This window comes from Neofelis nebulosa, chromosome 3 (genome assembly GCF_028018385.1).
Source record: "Neofelis nebulosa isolate mNeoNeb1 chromosome 3, mNeoNeb1.pri, whole genome shotgun sequence".
NCBI lineage: Eukaryota > Metazoa > Chordata > Mammalia > Carnivora > Felidae > Neofelis > Neofelis nebulosa.
Window position 1 is genome coordinate 191,205,159 of NC_080784.1, and position 21,051 is coordinate 191,226,209.

The 21,051-nt window shown below is 37.7% G+C and overlaps 1 protein-coding gene across 9 annotated transcripts in view; it reads right to left on the bottom strand.

Moving 5' to 3' along the window:
* The window catches only part of SLIT2 (slit guidance ligand 2), a 374,128-nt gene that overhangs the window by 154,748 nt on the left and 198,329 nt on the right, over positions 1–21,051 (bottom strand). For all 9 annotated transcript variants that reach the window (XM_058722984.1, XM_058722986.1, XM_058722982.1 and 6 more), the window contains one exon: positions 111–182. In XM_058722984.1, the coding sequence (XP_058578967.1) occupies positions 111–182 (72 nt within the window). The remainder of the gene's footprint in view (positions 1–110; positions 183–21,051) is intronic.

Here is a 21,051-nt window from a genome sequence, read left to right on the forward strand (position 1 = left end):
AAGATAAATAGGCCTTTCACTTTTTTCTGATGCATTATTCAATATATATTTAACTCTGAAAACAGATAATGTTTACAGCAACAGTATAAACAAGAAAAAAAAATACTTACAGATTTTTAATGTCAACTGCCCCACGGAAAGCCTTCCTTGGAATTGCCTGAATTTGGTTTTCACTGAGATCACTAAAAATGACAAAAAGGATAAAGGTCAAGTTATAAAATATTATTTAAAAATGATTTTAATCCATGTGCTTGACAAATGATAAAACACTTCTTAAAAAAAAGCTAAAGCAATCCTAATAGGATCATAATTAAGTCCGTATCATTGGATATAATTTCTAATACAAATATTTTATATTTATAATATAAATTAAAAGGTTTAAAGAAATGGTTTCTTGAAGTATTTTTCCAGATCTTTAATTTAATAATAAATTACAAAATATGGTTCTCTTAAATTTGAGTTGATTCAATTCTGTGCAATAAACTGTTTATTGAAAAACAAATAGTAAATTTGTCATCACTCAGTTTCAAGGGATTCTAAAGTTTTAGTACTTGATACTCCTCCAACATCACTGGCATAACTTACAAAGCATAAAGGAAAGAGGTCCATTTTAATATCCTAGAGAAGAGTGGCCAAAAACTGATAAAACCTGGGCAATATGATTAAGTTTTCACAACGCTTTAAGTAATCTTGAAAATGGAACATGGCAGTCCTGGCCCAACAATAAAACCAACAGTTCCTGCATAAAATATTAACAGCAGGTTGATTTAAAACCTTCTTTCAATAATTCTATTAAAACCATAAACACAGACTGTCTATATTTGCATTTTAATTTAATTGAGAAACACATTTTAACGAAAGGGAAAAAAGCACCCTTTCAGTTGGAATGAGAAGTCTGTAAAAATCACTCATCTCATGAAACGGATCATTATTTTTTGCTCGGAGTTCAGATGCAATTGTATGAGCTCACACAGTATTAGCCTTAACAAGTAGGATATAAATATAGACGCAAAAACTATCACTGAAAACAGAAAATGCTCATCTAATTTTAAGTTAACACTACCACAAAGCAGAAAGTTGAAATATCAAATGAATAGGCTATTAGATTAACAGTGATGGTGTTAAAATTATCTTTCAAATTCTAAGATAACTGATGCTCATTAAGAAAGATGAAGCTACTAACCACGGATTCACAGCTGATGACAACAGAGCCATTTTCCAATTACGTGGAGGTATATCGGATGGATTCATCCACATCCTCTCCCCTAACGCGTCTTTATGATCAGAGCTTTTTGTTCGCATACTTGTGACCATGCAACAGACATAACTGGCAGATAGAGAGATTTAGTGTGTGGTCTTGACCTCATTAGCACCAAATTTTAAACACCCGAGATTTGCATTCATATCTCAACATCCACAATGTTCAAATTAAAAAAAAAAATGTTTGCTAAGCAATTTGTAAAGAAATAAATGTTAGTCTATTCAAGGAGGAAAGGTCTTTAAAAAAAAAGCAAAACACACATTTTATTTCAAACAGTAAATTTACAATATGTGCTTATGTGGGAGTTAAGTCAGTCATCCATTTCCTAAGTGATGTAACTCTGTTAACTGCTTTCAATAGTTTCAGTATATCGCTAAGAGTAACAAAACTTCATTTCCTTAAAAATTGCTTATTTCTCCAGCTTGTCATTGATTCAGACGGACTTCCTTCCCTTAATTACATCAGGTTAAGAATGTTTAACAGTGTATATTTAACAGCCTGGATGCTGGCAACTGTATTGAAAGGAAGCTATGGAGCAAGGAGAAGGTAAAGAGAGACAGTGGAGAAAGAAAAATCAGAAAGTAAGAAGAAATGAAAAGGGAAAATGATTGAAGCCAAGCAAATGTGAATGAATCTGCCATGCCCCACTGAAAACCAACAGTAGTGATTTCACTGCTGTGTCTCTGTCAATTCTCTGTTTTTTCATCACTTGTATCTCTCTGTTTCTCCAAAGACAAAGACTGCCGTGGAGACTGTAGGTGAATAAAAATGGCAGAGATGTTTTCTTCGGACCTTGCCGGCTTTCCAAGCTCTGCAGTTTTCCCATCCAGCCAGGTGGGCCATTTCATCCACCACCTGCAGTTTTTCTCAGGTCTTGTTCTCAATGGGGAGAGTGTGAGGTGGGAGGAAAGGTAGAGGGATGATATTAGGTGGTTCAGAAAGATATCACTGAACAAACTGGAATGCACAGTCGAAGACTATTCCTTCTAAAACGGATTTTACTAGAAGCTTCTGAGTACCATCAGCAGAATTCTAGGACATGGAACGGTTTTATACTGCTAACACTTTTCTTTTCACGAAAGAATGAGAAACTGTCAACTGTCAATCTCAGAGTCTCTTTACTACCCTAGGTCAGTGGTTTATGTGTGGCTGTCCCCCCACCTCCTACAACTAGACTCTTCCCAGACTTATTCTACAGGGTCACTGCCCAGTTCACTAGGGCAGGCAACTTCAGTTCTGGATCCCAGGCCCCTTCAGTTAAGTGGGCCATGTTCAACAATGACAGGAAAAAGAAACAACAAATTTTCAGTACCTATGGTATGCAATCATTTTTTTTTTAGAAATAACATATTATCACATACGATCTGTATTTCCTCTAATCCCCAAAACCATCTTGACAAGTAGTTAATATTATCCTGGTTCTATAGGAAAGGAAATTATGCTTCAGAAATGTAAGCTATTAGTGCTGAAAAATGAGACAAATTGCTTGTTTTTTATATTTATTTATTTTTTGAGAGAGTGCAAGCATGGGAGGCGTAGACAGAGGGGGCGGAGGATCTGAAATGGGCTTGCACTGACGGCAGTGAGGCCGATGTGGGGCTCAAACTCATGAACCATGAGATAATGACCTGAACCGAAGTCAGATGTATGACCGACTGAGCCACCCAGGTGCCCTGAGATGATTTAAGTAAATGTATAAGAAATACAGACAAATACTGAGTCAGGATTTGAAGAATTCTAGAGATGATGCAAGGGGATACTTAATCTCAGTATGTCCTTCCTATGCCCTAAAACGTAAAAGGCTTTCCTTAACTTATCTTAGCCTCCGGTGTATATCACTTGAAAAATGATGGATTAGATTGTGTAAGAATAATGACTTACACTTTCTGTATATAATCAGGTGGAGGTTAGCAGTTATTTTAATCCAACATATATTTATTTAATATCTACAACAGCAGCAAGGTATTGGCTGACGTTGCAAGAACTACTGAGTTGGGTAAAAGCCCATTTCCTGGCTTCAGGAATTTTCAAATTCAGTAAAGACGATAAGGCAAGTAGCCAAATAGAAGGCCAACTGAGAGATTTAAACAAACTATTGTGAGTCTGAAAAGCAAGAAAGCACAGTAAAAAAAAAAAGGCAACGTGAACATATCAAGATGTAAAGGCAAAGGAGCGGGAGATAGCATGTGTAGTGAAATAAAGGGCACATGCAAAATATGGAATTGAAAAAACATAGAACGTTTTATGAGAATAGCATTTGGTTTGATTTGCTTAAAAGGTACAACATACATAGTGGAATAATAGGAGATGAGGTCCGAAGGACAAATCAAGGGTGTGATGAGTAAACTTTTTGGTAGCAATTGAGAAGTGAGTTCTTATTTCAGCACACAATGGTGGGGAGGGAAGGGTGGTAGACAAGAGCAGGGCAGAGACTCTACCTTAGATAAATTCAGCTGGAAGCTGGAAGTTGGAAAACTAGATACAAGACTTCTACCCTAGTTGGGGAAAGGGTAGTAAGAATGTCAAGCAGTATAAAAAACCCTTAATATATTTATCACTTGCTTACCATGGGCCAGTTAATAGCTGCATCATCTCTCCCACTGTATAGACAAAAAATGTGGAAAAGATGAAGAGTGGTATCAGGGATGCACGAAGAACCAAAACTCAGAAGTGGGTTATATGTGGATATGAATTAGCCAAGGGAGACAGAAGAGAAGCAAGTTATTTTGAAATTATATTAAAGGTAGTGTTAATACAACTGGGAAATCAGAAGACCAATTTGCAGTGTCCATTGTAAGTTTGGTTTCAGAAGTTTTTAAATCTAGTTAGAAAGATGTGATATAATGTATCACATAGTTTGGTGACAACAAAGATAGTATATGGTAGGTAAAACATGAGCAGTAACTGAGAAAGGTGATCTATAAGATCAAAGAAATCTGTCACTGGCATTTTGATGAACTCAAGCCGCTTTCAAAATAGAATGGGATTGTTTTTGGGGTGTGTGAGTAGTTCTGTGGGTTACGCGTCCAACTCTTGATTTTGGCTCAGGTCATGATCTCACAGTTTCGTGAGTTCGAGCCCCACGTCAGGCTCTGTGCTGACAGTGGAGAAGCTCCTTGAGATTTTCCCTCTCACGCTGCCCCTCCCCTGCTCCCACTGTCTCTCTCTAAAAAAGAAAGAAAGAAAGAAAGAAAGAAAGAAAGAAAAAGGAAGGGAGGGAGGGAGGAAGGAAGGAAGGAAGAGAGAGAGAGAGAGAGAGAGAAAGGAAGGAAGGGAGGAAGGAAGGAAGGAAGGAAGGAAGAAGGAAGGAAGGAAGGAAGAGAGAGAGAGAGAGAAAGGGAGGGAGGGAGGGAGGAAGGAAGGAAGGAAGGAAGGAAGGAAGGAAGGAAGGGAGGAAGAAAGGAAGGAAGGAAGGAAGGAAGGAAGGAAGGAAGGAAGGAAGGAAGGAAGGAAGGGAGGGAGGAAGGAAGAAAGGAAGGAAGGAAGGAAGGAAGGAACGAAGGAACGAAGGAACGAACGAAGGAAGGAAGGGAAATGTGATTGTTTTCTGAACCTTGATGAAAATGATGGAGCTTGGTAATTCTCAGCCTCTGGTGTTGGAGTAGGTGGTGGTAAGTGGTGGTTGGCAGAAATCCAAGGAGGCAGCATATGTCAAAGGAATTAAGAGCAGAGACTACAGACCTAGACTATCTGAGATTGATTATCTGCCATTTATTAACCATGCGCCCTTGGAGAAATTGCTTACCCTCCTGTGCCTCAGTTTCTTCATCTGCAAAATGGAATAATGATAATGCTACTTCATAGGACTGTAAGGTGAAATCAGTGAGTTCATACTTTCAAAATGCTCAGAGTGCTTACACGTAGTAAGCACTATGAAGGTGTTGGTTATATACATGTTAAAATTATTCTATTCAGAGGCTGTTATGTGCCCCTGAGTGGTCTACTTTGTTCCTTGAAGACCATTGCAGGCAGTGTGAGATATTACTGATGACAGTGTATTGTTCTGTGAACTGTGTGGAATGAGAAAAATGAGTCAGAACTACTGAGTTAGCAGGAGGAAGCTGCCATGGGAAGAGTTTGTAATTATATCACTAGGCAGTAGAGTGTAAAAATGTGTTTCAGAGTTGGAAAATGGCTTGATTGGAGTTGATTTTTAGGAAGATTAATCTGGAAATAGAATTTCAGAGCAGGCAGGGACAATGGGCAGACAACTGGTGTTGGGCAATTTGGTGGAGAGAGAGAGTGGGTTTCCAGTTAACTAGAAAATTCTTTTTGGTGAATTTAAGTAATTAAGTTGTGAGTTCGGCTTAGGTCCAAATATAGTCTTCAATGTAAGTTAAGGTGATTTTCATCTTGGGGAGAGCTTGCAACCACTCAAATTTTCTGATTAGGAAAATAACAAATACAAAAAGTACAAAAAGCGTTTTGGGAAGATCACCGCAGAAATTGGGGAACTGGGATGGAAGACAAAGACACTCGTTTGGTTTTGTGGTGTTTTGAACTCAAGTAAATGGAAACATATCCCATGCTCGTAAATTGGAAGAATTAATATTGTTAAAATGTCCTTTTTTAAAAAGAATTGTTAAAATATCCTTACTACACAGAGCAATCTCCAGATTCACTGCAATCCCTACCAAAATTCCAATGTCATTTTTAATAGAAATAGAATAAACCATTCTAAAATTTGTATGGAACCCCAAAAGACCCTGAATAGCTAAAGCAATCTTGAAAAAGAAGGTCAAAGCTGGAAATATCACATTATCTGAATTCAAACAATATCACTAAGTTATAGTAATCAAAACAATACAGTAATGGCATAAAAACAGACACACGTACTAATGTAACAAAATAAAGAACCCAGTAATATATATAATAGCCAATTAATCTACAACAAGGGAGCCAAGAATATACAATAGCGAAAGCATGGTTTCATACCACATTCAAAAGAATGAAACCAAACCCCTATATTTGACCATACACAAAAAAATCAACTCAAAATGGATTAAAGACTTGAACATAAGACCTGAAGCCATAGAACCCTTGGAAGAAAACACAGGAGATAAGCTCTTTGACATTAGTACACAAATTATTTTTTTGGATTTGACCCTAAAACCAAAGGCAACAAAAGCAAAAATGAATAAATGGGACTATATCAAACTAAAGAGTTTATGCAAAGCAAAGTCAACATTAAAAAAATGAAAGACAACTTAGAGAATGGAAGGAAATATCTCTCTGTCCCTCTCTCTCTGACCCTCCCCCAATCATGCACGTGAACTCTCTCTCAAAATAAGTAAATAAATTAATTAAAGAAAAAAACTCACAATGAGTTATCACCTCACACATGCTAGAATGACTGTCGTCAAAAAGACAAGAGGTAATGTGTTGGTGAGGATGTGAAGAAAAGGGAACGCTTTTGCACTGTTGGTGCCAATGTAAATTGGTGCAGTCACTGTGGAAAACAGTATAGATGTCCCTCCCCAAATTAAAACTATAACTACGATATGATCCAACAATTCCACTTCTGGATATGTATCCAGAGGGAAGGAAATCACCATGTCAAAGCGGTATCTGCATTCCCAGGATTACTGCAGCATTATTTACAATAGACAAAACATGGAAACAATCAAAATGTCCTTTGGTGATTAAACGGATAAAGACAATGTGGATACAGAAATGAACACAATTTGGAATATTATTCAGCAATAAAAGAAGGGAATTCTGCCATTTGCACCAGCATGGATGGACATTGAGAGTATTATGCTAAGTGAAGTAAGTCAGAGAAATACAAATACTGTAATACTTGATGTATTCACTTGCATGTGAAATCCAAAAATACCCAGAGCTCATACATAGTGAGAACAGATTGGTGGTAGACAGGGAATGGGGGTGGAGGTTGGGGAAATGGAGGAACATGGTCAAAAGGTACAAACTTCCAGTAATGATTAACAAGCTCTGGGTATGTAATGACTATTGTTAATGATGCTATATCGTATGGATTAAAGTTGCTGAGAATAGATCTGAAGATTTCTCATCCCAAGAAAAGTTTAGAAAAGCTAACTAAATTTATTGTGGTAGTTATTTTGCAATAAATGCATGTATCATTATTATCTTGTACATCCTAAATCAATACACTGTTGTATGTCAGTTCAATGTCAATAAAATGGGAAAATACCACCCCCAAAAAGGGTTATTACCAAGTGCTCAGATATCATAATTTGAAACTTTTTACAAAAATTAAAAATTTTTAACAGCTTGAGTTTGAAAGCCTAGTTTATTTAACTTATTCATTTTCCCAGGTGACAAGGACGTGAGAAGAGCGGGAAAGGCTGTCTGATTCTGAAGTTAACCTTAATAAGAAAGCAATGAATGAGGGTGGATATTAGTGGTTTCAAAGCAAAGGTTATACATTCTTGGTATCTACACAACTGGAAAGATTCAGGGTCCCCAGAGCCAGGCCTGTGTAATGGCCCTTGTGGTCATCAGCCAGGAAACCCTGAAGTTTCCTATTTTAGATCTCCTCCCTTTGATTACATTCAACCCATTCCCCAAACTACTTCAGTAGTCTCTCCAATCAAGTCTCCTCCTGCCATTCTCCACTGCCATAGCCCCTGCTAGGACATTCATCACCATTTCAGACATGAATGAGATTCCAAACTCATCTGTGAATTGATTTATGATCCTTTCCAATGCACCCTCCACACTGGCACCACAGTTTTATTTCCAAAATTGAAATTATATCAAACCACCTCCTTCTAAAATCTTCCTCATCTCAGTTAAGGAGACACCACCCTTATATTTGTTCAGTACAAAAACTTTTCAGTCTTCATTGTCATTCCATATTCTTCCACACCCCCATCCAGCCCATCATAATCCTCTTGACTCTCTCTTCAAAATAGATCCACAATCTGACCTACCTGCATCTCTGCTTCCCTGACAAAGTCATCATGCCCTCTTGTCTGGGTGATTTCGATAGTCTTTCAAATGCCTCTTTGCTTCTCCCCTTGTTTCCTGTAACCATATCTTGCCACATCACTGATCAAAACTTCACTAATGTCTCATCTCACTATAAGGGAAAGCACAAAGCATCACAAAGGTCAACCAGGCTCCAAATTAAACTGGTCGGCACGCTGTCCTTGACCTCACCTCTTTCTACTCTCCCCTCATCCCCCTTCTCAAGCTACACTGGCCTTCTAGAGTTTCTTAAACTCAACTCAACATAGTCTCCTTCAAGGCCTCCCTTGATACTTTTTCTTGCTCTATTTTCACCTCAGACGTTCCTTCATGAATTCTATGCTCTCAATTCATCTTTTCTAAAATAATTTTCCAAATCTCTCAGCTTTTGCACATTTTTTTGCCTTAAGCACCTCGTTCCTATCACCAAAAGATGGAGAGTTAAGCATTGTTCAAGACCCAGAGCAAACAGCACCTCCCTCAACATAGTTTTTCTCCACTCTCCCAGCTGAGCCTAGCACCAAGATCTCTGACACGTGTCAGCTATGTGATAGCGTTTCTCTCCATTTGCTCATCTGTAAAATGAGCTAGTATACATATCTCTTAGGGCCAATCTGCCTGGTCCAAATGACAACATTGTTATTAATACTAATTACGACCTACATAATTAATGTCATATAATTATTGCATAATTATAAAATATAACTATTATTGGTGAGTCAGTCATCCCATCTTCTATGCTCTTTAGGTGACTGGCACACAACTTTATTATAACATTTCCAAAATTTCAGTTTAATTCTTTTCTTAGATGACTATCTCCTGCTAGACAATATGATAAATGAAGGCAGGGATTTTAGTTCATTTTGTTTCTACAGAATTCCTGGCATATGACAGGCCTTCAGTAAGCAAAGGTGTAAAGGAGGTAGGGAAAGAAAAAGAAGCTCTGAAGAAAAAACTTACAAAACATGGCAACTTGCTGGATGGATATAGATAAGAGTCAGAGCTTATATACAAGTCTGTGGTTGCAACCCTGCTAAGTAGCAGAATCTACCATTATAGACTCAATGAGGGGCAATCAGGAAATAAAATTGGACTTCTGAAAGGACGCTTACATATACCAGTATCAAGGCAATGCAAGAGGGGTGAATTCATAGCAATGTTTCACAAAGCAACGGACACATGAGACTAGAGCCCAAAAAAGAGGTCAGAGAGACAGAGAAATACAGATCAATGAGTCCTTGTGCCATGGTAAGAAGTGAACTGTGCAGTGCATATCTGACTCATCTCTCTGATTATGAGATGTATTGACAAATTTCAAATTTTCAAATTACTTTCCCCAAGAAGTGATACTAAGCATACTCAAGATTTTGGTACTTGCAAGTGGGAAAGTCAGCAGAGTTCTCCCACTATCCCTTCTGTTCTCTCATTCATGCCTTCAAATGCCTTTTTAATTTTTTTAAAAAAATTTTACAGAGAGAGACAGCACATGGATGAGCAGGGGCAGGAAAAGCAGAGAGAGAGAGAGAGAGAGAGAGAGAGAGAGAGAGAGAGAGAATCGAGAGAATCTTAATCAGGCTCCATGCTCAGTGTGGAGCCCAATATGGGGCTCGATCCCACCACCCTGGGATCATGACCCGTGGCTGAAATCAAGAGTTGAATGCTCAGTGAACTGAGCCACCCAGCTGCCCCTCAAATGCATTTATTGACAGCACAAAATCTGACATAATCATTGCTTTGTGATAGTTCTTTATTTTTCCTTTTATGGTATGTTTTTCACCACCAACTTGACTGCTGCTTCTTTTTTAAAAAGTTTATTTATTTATTTTGAGAGAGAGAGAGAGCAGGGGGCAGGCAGACACAGAGAGGAAGAGAAAGAATCCCAAGCAGGCTCCACGTTGTCAGAGCAAAGCCCGACATAGGGCTCCATCCCACAAACACTGAGATTGTGACCTGAGCAGAAACCAAGAGTCGGACGCTTAAACGACTGAGCCACCCAGGTGCCCCTTGACTGCTGCTTCTTAATAAGCAGGGCTGTGTCTTCTACATATGTCCTTTCACTTCCAGGTCTTGATATGATCCTATATAGAATAGATTCATTTATCATTGTTTGTCAAGATGCCTAAGTGGTCTTTTGGGTTGTTGTTCCGAGAATTGTTTTGTTACTGAGAACCTACAGTAACTTCTAGTACTGCAGCTTTACTGAACATAATGGTAATAATGGGTATCTATTTTTTTCTGATCTCTGATATACTTTGACAATAGTACTTTTTTGCTCTTAATAAAATAGTACTTTCTTGCTTTTAATAAAAAGCGTCAATAGAAGTGTTTTTTTACAGAACTCTGACAATTGTAAATCTCCATAGAAATTTAAGTGTGAAAAGGGTGCAGTTTACAATTGATGAAATGAGATAATACTCATAGCTAACATTTAATGGGCAATTACTAACTGCCAGAAAACACACTTTGACTTATTTAAATTCTTTTCTATAATCACATCAGGATATAGTCTTTCATTTTCATTTGGAGGCAGGGAAGTGGGGTTTACAAGGGTTATGTAATTTCCCTGTGGTCACACAGCTAAGTAAGCTACTGGAACTATTTGAACTTGGCTCTGTTGTTCTCCAAACCTCTTACACTTAACCACTACTGTGTTGCCTCATAGGCTTCTGTAGAAGTCTGGCTCTCTGGTATTATAGTTCCATCACCCTGGAGCTGTGGTTTCAGTATGGTTTCAGGATAACCCATCAGAACTCTCTGAAGAGGTTGTTTAAAAACCAGACCCCTAACTCCACTCCAGAAATGCCAGGCAGATTCTCTAAGGAAGATGTCCAATAACCTGTGTTTTTAACAAATCTCCTGGGTAACTGTTATGCCCATTGTCTTTGAACCCCATGTTAGTAGCCCAATGGAACATCTCTGATAAATAATATCTTCTAGCTTTTGTTTAGTTTAATAAGCATGGTGTTCATTTATGTGCATCCAGTGGGAATGAGAAGAGGAAATAAAAAAAAAATGGGAGGCACCATTAAAACCAAGAATATATTGGTACTTTGAACAGAGAAGGTTGGATGAGAGAGGCCATCATTGTAAAATATACATAAAAAAAATCTCACAACCAGAATATTGATCTTGAAAAAATAAAGAATTCCCAGCGTAAGTTTTATCTTTCCTATTTCTCTTCAAAACAGTATCCATAACATTGCTTCATATTAGCATTGATCTTTCCAAGTGATATTCAAGTCACCATTTGGGTTACCTACAAGCACTCCTGTTATGTGCATTCAAGGAGGACATACCTAATGGGGTAAAGCCATAAGCTAATGACAGGCTTTAAAAGTATATTGCATCAACAACGATAAAACCTCCCTTTGCACCTTTTATGAGGACTGTTGAGCTAGTAACCCATGTTTTAAGAAAACCTGTTTTTGTTTTTTTTTTGTCACATTTAAGCATAGAGTTTTGTAAAACCACAATGGTCTGAACACACCTCCAGAACACACACTACATCCTGAAGGTAGTGTACTGGGATCGACCCAGAATCAGGTTTGGACAAAAATCTTTCACCTCCATAAAAGCATGTGACCATATAATCTTAGTCAAGTTACTGAGATCCTTTAAATCATGATTTATTTTTCCTAACTCTAGAAACAGCACCAAGCATTGCCGTGTCAGGCTTACCACGAGGACTGAACAATCTGATGTAGTCTACGTGGAAGGTATGAAGTGCCTCGCCCAGGCGTGGCATCCCAAAGTCCTCCCGTGTTACTTTCCTGCAGTTCCATTAGCTCAACTCAGTTCACTTCAGAAATGATTTATTGAAAGCAGAGTGTGCTGAGTACACTGCTAGTGTTCAGAAATAAAAGATAATAATAACAGGTGTCTGATCCAGAAGCTCAGATTCCAGAAGGGAAAGCATCAGGGAAGGTAATCATCGCACTACTGCGCCCACCAAAGTATCAGCAGGAAAACACATGAAGTCCCAAAACAGTAAAGAAGGAAATATTTCATTTTGTCATTGCTTGGACTGTCGGGATGGTAGATCATAGTAAAAAGCAAATAAGCAAATAACAACAAAAAAGGCATTTGCTATGGCATTTCTTATGTTGAGGTATGGATTCGGGGAATATATACACACAACCAATTTAATATACGTACATTTTTTCCCCCCATCAAGCCTTTGTACATGCACTTCCCTCTGCCTGGAATATTATGTTGTCCTTCACTTTGTTAATATTCCTACTCACCCTCTTAGGCAGAATTAAATATTCTCTCTTCTAAAAATTTTCTCTGTAATATCCGTATACTGGAGTAGACTCCCTTTTTTTGTGCTCATGTAACACATTATACTTAGCTGACATACCGGATTATAATTGCTACCTAACTTGTTGACACAACTCATGAGAGCTGAAATTTTCCTGAGAACAGATACTGAAGAATTCATCACTGTATCCCCGGTGCCTAATGCAGTGCCAGGCTGTGGTCAATAAAGCATAAATAAGAATGTACAAAACTGTTCAGCAAACTAGTACTGCACTCGTTGAATTTAGGTTCTCAGGCAAATTACTTCTTCAACAGGTACTTAATGTCTTTCTTAGGATATATGAAAATCTCATCTTCTACCGTGGTAAATTAAGACTATGATGTACTTTTTCCCTGGCTTCCAAAGATATGGTAAAATATCATATGGTAAAATATATTATTTTTTGTGACCCAAGTATCTTTACTGAGATTGGTAAGAACGGTAATAGCAAAGATAGAATGATCGTGTTAGTATAATTATCACACATGTTAAATAGAAAACAGGCATCGAAAGCCTTTGTTCAGCCTAAACTGTAGTCTTAGTCTCAGCTGATGAGCTTAAAAACCCTTTAATTCTCTCAATACTGGGGGTACGTAGGAGTTCCATAATTTAGTCACTAGAACAGGGGTGCCAACCAAGAAATAATCGTTTCTGAATGTAACTTCATGCCTTTGCATCAGGACTTGCACTATTCACTTACTGAGATGCATCAAAAATGTGCTCCTATTTTTCTCATCAAAATAACCGCAGATATAGGAAGAAAGACCAGGCATGTATACATGTATAAAGAGCCGACACAAAGTCATAAGACCCGCATGTGAAAATTAAATAATGAGGTATAACAAGAGTGGGGTGGCGTATAAACGAGGAAATGCTTTTGAAAGAGGAGGCCATTGAGCTGGGTCTTAGGAAACGTGATGGGGATAGTTGGGCAAGAGGAAATGGGAAGTTATTTCTAAAGAAGAGACCAGCATGGGAAGATATTAGGTACAGGAATATTAAGGGTGACATCAATGGGGGTGGATGGTAAGGAGGAAGAATTTTGCTGCATCTAACAAATAATTAAAAGGAAAGAAAGAGATTGTGTTGGGATTCCAGAACATTCAAATAAGATGACTATAAAGTTTTCAGCTAATCGTATTAGCAGTGAGAAACAAGACAAACAAGAAATGAAATAAGACCGAAATAAAGGTTTCCGGAATCTGTCCAAGAACAACTAGAGCACAATATCTAACTATTTTGGAACAAGTTTTGTTGTATTCTCTCCCCTCCGGGGTGTTCTTAAATGCATGTTTGTCAATGAAAAGTCAGCATGGATGTGTATACTTAATTCTGACTTAAAATCTTGTGATCTGTAGAGAGTCAGCTGTCGGGACTTCCTTTTAACACTTACAAATTTCAACTGAAAAGTAATTCTTGATAATAATAAAACGATTTCAATGGAAGACGAGAGTCAGTTGACAAAACACCTACAAATCAAGAATTTACAAGTAAAATCAGCAAACATCAAATCTCAACAAATTATGACCCTTCCCAGGAAAATTTTTGCAATAGATTGTAGCACCCTGATCGATCAATAATTTATATATCAAAAGATCTACTCACTTAAATTACAATTCAATGGTCCCTAGATTAAATCTAATTTAGAACATTTTCGTTACTCCAAAAGAAACTTTTTTAAGATTTTATTTTTAAGTAATCTCTGTACCCAACATGGGGCTTGAATTTACAACCCTGAGATCAAGAGTTGTATGCCCCACTGACTGTCCCAAACCCTTTATTCTTAAGCAGTTACTCCCTTTTCCCCTTCCTTGTGTTGTAGCATGAACCTGCACTTCATTGTTTTATTGCCAAATAAGATTACATTGTACGCATATAACACATTTTGTTTGTTCACTCCTCAGTTGATAGATGCAATAGGCTTTGTATGGCAATTTAAAATTTTTCTGGGGACGACTATAGTTTGTATACTCTTTGGGTCCTTTCTTCATGAGACTGTTGTACTTGGCTTAATATTTCTTAATAAAGCAGGAGCCCAATTATTGGGCTATGGACATCAGGGTATAACTATTGCTTAGACCATCTTGTACCCTTTCAGATACTACACTTTCTTTGAAATTTGTTTGTTTTGTTTGTACACTGGATTATAGTGCTCTTCCCCTAATTTTACCTCCCTTTACCCATAACAATACACGATATTCTTTTGATCATGCTCATGGAGTTTGTATAGACTATGGAAGCAGCCCTTGATTTGTTGTAGAACTTGGGATAAAACCATTTTCAAAAATAGGAATAGATGCATTTTCCTACCACTGCTTTTTTTTCCACATGTGTATATCCATATCGACTGAATATTAAATAATATGTATGTTATATATAACATATATTTGTTTCTAAATGTATGTGCATGTATGCCAGAGAGGACAGAAAGAGACACATAGAGATAGATAGATAGATAGATAGATAGATAGATAGATAGATAGACAGACACAGACAGATAGATAGATAGAGAAAAGAGACAGAGAGGGAAAAGGCCACCATATGCAAACATGGGAATATACAGAAATATATATTAGTTATGTAGATATCTTACTTATATCTCACTACATGTAATTTAGATAGGAAAAATGTTAAATGTTATGACCTGAAAGGTTTTTTTTTTCCCCAGACTTAAATGTACCTTAATGATTTTCAATTTAAAACAATCCTGTATTATAACTCCTAATGATAATTTTAGGTCTCGCTTGAAGCATTCTCTGCAGTATTCCCTAGGGAAAAAAAATGTAAAAGGAGGTAAAATGAAAATCATTGTCAAATATGTTTATCCTAAGCACTCCTTATAGATCCTCATTTAATCCTTCGATTCCTAAAAAATAAAGACAACTTTCAAGAATATGCTTTTTAAAATCATCACGCCTTTGCTTCTTACTTTGTTCTAAAGATTTTTAAAAGGCAGAATGTAATCTAACCGTCCTGAAATACTGCATCAGCTTTGAACAAAAGGGCCAATACTGCCATCCTGCTATTTTATTACTCACGACGTATGGTTTCCAGTTGAGTATCCCATTAACCTCAGAGTGCAATGATATCATTTTAATTATATAAATTGAAACAGCAATGTATAATACCTATATCATGTAAAAATGGATTCACTTTATGTGAAAGTGTCCAAACTATCTTTCGCTATGAAGCAATAAATTTGCTTTTGATGGCAAACCTGCCTGTAAATTTAATTACTGGTAATTTTATTTTCCTCCACGGTTTAACCTCTCTTAGATTCTGACCAGGAATATCATAAATCTGTACTTCCATGAACTAGTTTGGAAACTACTAAGTAATGACAAATGAGTATTTGCCCAGATTTTAACTTGGAGAAGCAAATAAATATAAATGTGGGTGGGAAATGACTATGCCAACCCATAAAAGTCATCACAGCTTAAATCTCTAATTTGTTAAAAAGTATAGTTTACTTAATGAAACTCTCTTTGTTATAATATATAACCAAATAATACATTTAATGGAAGATAATTATTTTCATGGGCCTAAAGATCCAAAAAGCTGTGTGAGGATAAGAAAAAACTAAGTCACATAGAAGAGAGATGTTTGTATTAGTTCAAGAGAAAGGCTAGTTTATACGTAATCCAGTGTCAAGCTACATATTCAATAAATCATCTGGTATTGTTGGAGTATCGCAAGGGTCACCCTTCAAGAACTCATATGAGATTGGGGAGAGGGTGGGAGGTGTTCCCCATCAATGCTTTCTCTTCTTCCAAAGAATTCCATACAGGGTAGCCAGTTCTAAAGGAAATAGAAAGGAAGCCCGGTCATGAAGGGCCAATGTTAGTACATTTCAATGTTAATTAGATGTGGCACACACCAGGTGAGAACAATCATATGCCTTCCTGTGAACAGAGAGAACAGAGTGTGTGTTTAAGAGTCACGCCACTCAAACCAGAGCATCTAGACCCACGTCAAGGCTCTGCCACTTACTAGCTTTGTTGCTTGGGCAAGCCATTCTACCCTCTCTAGCCCTTCACCCACTTCATCTGAAACATGGGGAAAATAAAACCATCTACCTTATAAGGTCATTGCTTAGGAGAGCTGAAATAAAGCTCGTGCAATGCTTAGTGGAGTTCTCAACACAAAGCAAGTGCTTGATACAGATGAGACCTGCCGTAGCTGTGTACAATTCTGCATGCTTCTCTCTGTTCCCTTCACTTCACGGCGAACTTCTTGAGGGCTTGGTCTCTGCCTTAATATCTAAGAGTTTTATCCTGGATGTGCCATGTATTAGTTCTATGACCTTGTGTCAGGGTTTTTTTTTAACTTCTCTAAACTTCAGTTTTCTCATCTTTAAATTAAAACTAATATTTAAAACACATTTCATAGCGCTGTTGCAAAGACCATATGAAATATTTAACACAGGACCTCACACATGCTAATAATATTCAGTAATGGTTACCTATTATCATTTTAATGCAGAAATACATACCAACAAACAGGATTCTAGAAGATGTACTCAAATTTAGGTAAAATTTTAGCAGGCCAATTATATCTGTATCAAAGTTTAATAGTGGATAAAACAGAAAAGTCTTTATAGTTAAACATAATATCTGTGAATTATATTGCTGTCATTATCAATAAATACTTAAAACAATCCTAGTAAGCAACTGAGCTATTTTAGGATGCATTTTAAATTCAGGAAATTTAAATTCATCATATACAGTTTCTGAATTACAAAGAAGGATAAGAGGTTCATAAGCCATATCTGACTATGTCATAGTGCTCTGAATGTAAAAAGCCATTTTATAAATTTTGAAAGGCAATATTAGGCTAATGTGTCCACTTAATGTACAAACCACCCTTGATTATGCAGCCAGCAGACATGTCGAGGAGATCCGAAGGCACATTTTCATGATACCATGATTTCTGATCCATATACGTAAAAGAGAATTAACCACAGATACAAAATCTGAAAAGCGACTTCCAGTTCTAAATTTGCCGAGCTACCCTGGGTGGGGTTTCCTAGTTGGAGGCAGTGGGGGTGAGCACAGGGCTCTCCATCGCCCTGCCCACCCACCCTGCCAGCAGGAAGAACCTGCTTGGTTTCCCAAACACGCCATCTTGACAGGACAGAAAAGAGCAGCCAGGATTGAACAAGATGCATAAATAAAAAGCAAAGAAATGACTGAGAACTCGGTGGAAGTAGGAAAGAAGGAGAAAAGAAGAAGAGGGCAGCACAGGAGAAGAGGGGACAGAGAGCATGGGGACAGAATAAGGGAGATGAGAAGAACAGGAAACAATGACAGGAGGCACAGGGCTACAAGAAGAACAAGACAACACCAACTTGTGCCGGAGAGGAAAGAATCAGAGCTGAATAGTCTCAACTGCCCAAATTATGTCTTAGCTACTTGGTAGGAATGTGTTTCTGCTCCGAGACACCGTCCCGTGGCTGTACACACATCACACATTTAACATTCACAACACGAAGGAGCAGGCACTGTTATCTTCAATGCACATGAGGAAACAGAGCCTTAGGAATTAAAGCAACCGACTGGACATTTAACAGGGACTGGGGACGCAGAGCGAACAAAACAAAGTCCCTGCTCTTAGGAAGCTAAACCAAAAGTGTTCCAGGCTGGAACTGTTCTGGTTTTGAAAAGATGCTGAGAGTCTGCAATGAAAGAAAGTGCAAATGCATTGAATGTGCATACTTACTGCACCATTTACATCTGTCCACCTTGTAAAGATGCTTCTTTGTCTCGTGACATAGACTTTGCAATCAGAACATCTCATCAATTCTACTTTGACCACGTCGGATTATACAATTTCAATGAAACAGAATTTACTTGAAGATTTCTAATGCAACTCAAATACTTTTTTTTTTTTTTTGCCAGCTGCCAATGGGTAGTTTCACCCACCATCTTTCATTGAGTCCCTTTTAATAATGTCCATCCCAGTTTGTCAGTTTAACTTGATGGAGAACTAAACTCCAGCACTACGAACCCTTCCCTTTGCTTAAAACTCTATTGGAATGCCAGAATACACCCAGACACAATTTTGCTGTGTAAGTCAATCTATTGGCCACCAAATCAATTCCGCCCAACAACTGTTCCAAAAAGGCACTTAAATGAATTTGCTACAAAAGTACTGCATAAAATGATATATGCACAAACTATGCTTGGTTATTACACATAGAAAATTAACCCCCACAGATTCAGGGCTCACATTTGAGCACAGTTATCTGCCTCAGTATATGTTTGTGAGAAATACTCATTGATAAAGTCATTCCAACACATACATGCCACTTATGTGTGTAACAGTAGGAAATTAACATACAAAGTATGAATAGTTTTCTTTTTACAAGATCTTGGAAAACGGTATACATCTTAACAAAACTCAAACATGAGTCATGAGTCCCAACTCATGGTTCTTTGACTTGCAGTATTTTTTTTTAATTTTTTTTTAACTTTTATTTATTTTTGAGACAGAGAGAGACAGATCATGAACGGGGGAGGGTCAGAGAGAGAGGGAGACACAGAATCTGAAACGGGCTCCAGGCTCTGAGCTGTCAGCACAGAGCCCGACGCGGGGCTCGAACCCACGGACCGTGAGATCGTGACCTGAGCCGAAGTCGGACACTTAACCGACCGAGCCACCCAGGCGCCCCTGACTTGTAGTATTTTTTAGCTGCATTAACAAGGAGCACAGGGACCATCAGCAGAGACTGAGATGTTTTTTTTAAGTCGGTGTACTAATTCCAAAGACATCATAACCTTAACTATGAGGGGGGATGTGGAGTTTTTTTGATTCCCCAGAGTCACAAGGGTCATATCAGAAAGCGGACTGAGTGCCAGCTGCTGACGGTGGACCGAACTTCAGGAATGTGTGACAGTGGTGCAGCACTGCCATGGCAGTGAGAGAGGAGCAAGGCCAAGTGTGTGAGGACACCAGTGACCTACAGGCTCAGTGAGACCTTCAAAGTGACCTCACATCGAGGATCGTTAAGTCCATTCATGGAGGTTTAAAAATGTGCATTTATAGACAAACCCACGAATCTGCATATTTTAAAGTTCTTATTTTTTTGTTTTGACTGAATTTGAATACTGTCACTGTTCTTGGTTAAAATAGATTATTCTGAGGCAAATACTGAGGTCTCTATGTTTATTTTATTGCTCAAGTTAACTTTCCCACACATATGGATGCAGATACTGTAATTGGCTAAATTATAAATTGTCAAATGCACAGCGTAACTTTCACTAATGTTATCAGTAGTATAATTCCAAATCAAGGATCAGATTTACACTATGGTGTTTCCAGATACACTTAATGAACAAATAACTTACTGCCATTATTCATATAACATCTGGACTCAGCAGAAGGACTTGTCAAAGTTGGAAAAGAATAAAAAAAAATCTTATTTGTATTATTTGAATAATTAATAAAAATCAGCAAACCTAGCTAGATGAAAGCTTTCCTTCATCAGAAATACAGGTAGAAGTCTGTCTGTAGAGTACATCTTTGAAAACAGGACATACTCCCCTGTCCATCTCAGTGACTTACATGTTCTCTGGCAGTAGGTTAGGATATAGGATAACACAAAATTGTGTCTGTCTACATCCCTTCTGCTCTAGTGGTTATCGTTTGCTCTATCGTTAGAGTGGTGTGGTATACAAGAAATTCAGGTAGAATAGAATGGAAATAAAACTGTAAATATCTCAAGTGCAGCTTAAAATATAAAAATCCAATCTAAACTGAATTTGTGATGCTCCGTTTTTAATGTCCCATTCAATGAAATGTAGCCCAACACCATAGGGCACATGCATGGCTCACTGTGGTGGGATTCCATATTCATTCTTGTAGCATCACTAGAGAGTGAAGCAATATGGTTTTCATTTTATGTATGGACAGGCTGAAGAGGCATGATTCTCTAAATGCTCTGCTAGAGATAAAAGAAGGGACATCAACATATGATGAAGATTCCATTGCCCAACTGTATTTTGATCAAGTTCAGACTTAATTAAAGGCACTTTTCCTCTATCCAGGAAACCAATGTTGATGACTTAAAAAAAAAACAAAAAAAAACAAAAAAAAACAAGGTCACAGGTTCTCCGTTATTGACTATATTCTTGGCAGGTCTGACATTTCAAATCATGTTTTCAGGAATTCAAAAAAAAAAAAAAATAGGCACAGAGCCGTCAATCCTGAAATAAATCATAGCTGTGGGCTCCAGATTCTATTTTAATTTGTTTAGCAACAGTTATAAATTAAATAGCGTCCATAGTTTTATTTTTTTAATGTTTATGTATTTATTTTGAGAGAGAGAGCATGCTAGCAGGGGAGGGGGAGAGACAGAGGGAAAGAGAGAATCCCAAGATGCGGGACTCCAATTCACAAACCATGAGATCATGACCTGAGCTAAAATCAAGAGTCAGATGCTCAAACGACTGAGTCACCTAGGCGCTCCTCCATAGTTTGATTTTTAAACGTAAATACTGTAGCTTCAATACCTTTGTGTTTTCTCTTTAATACGTCTAGT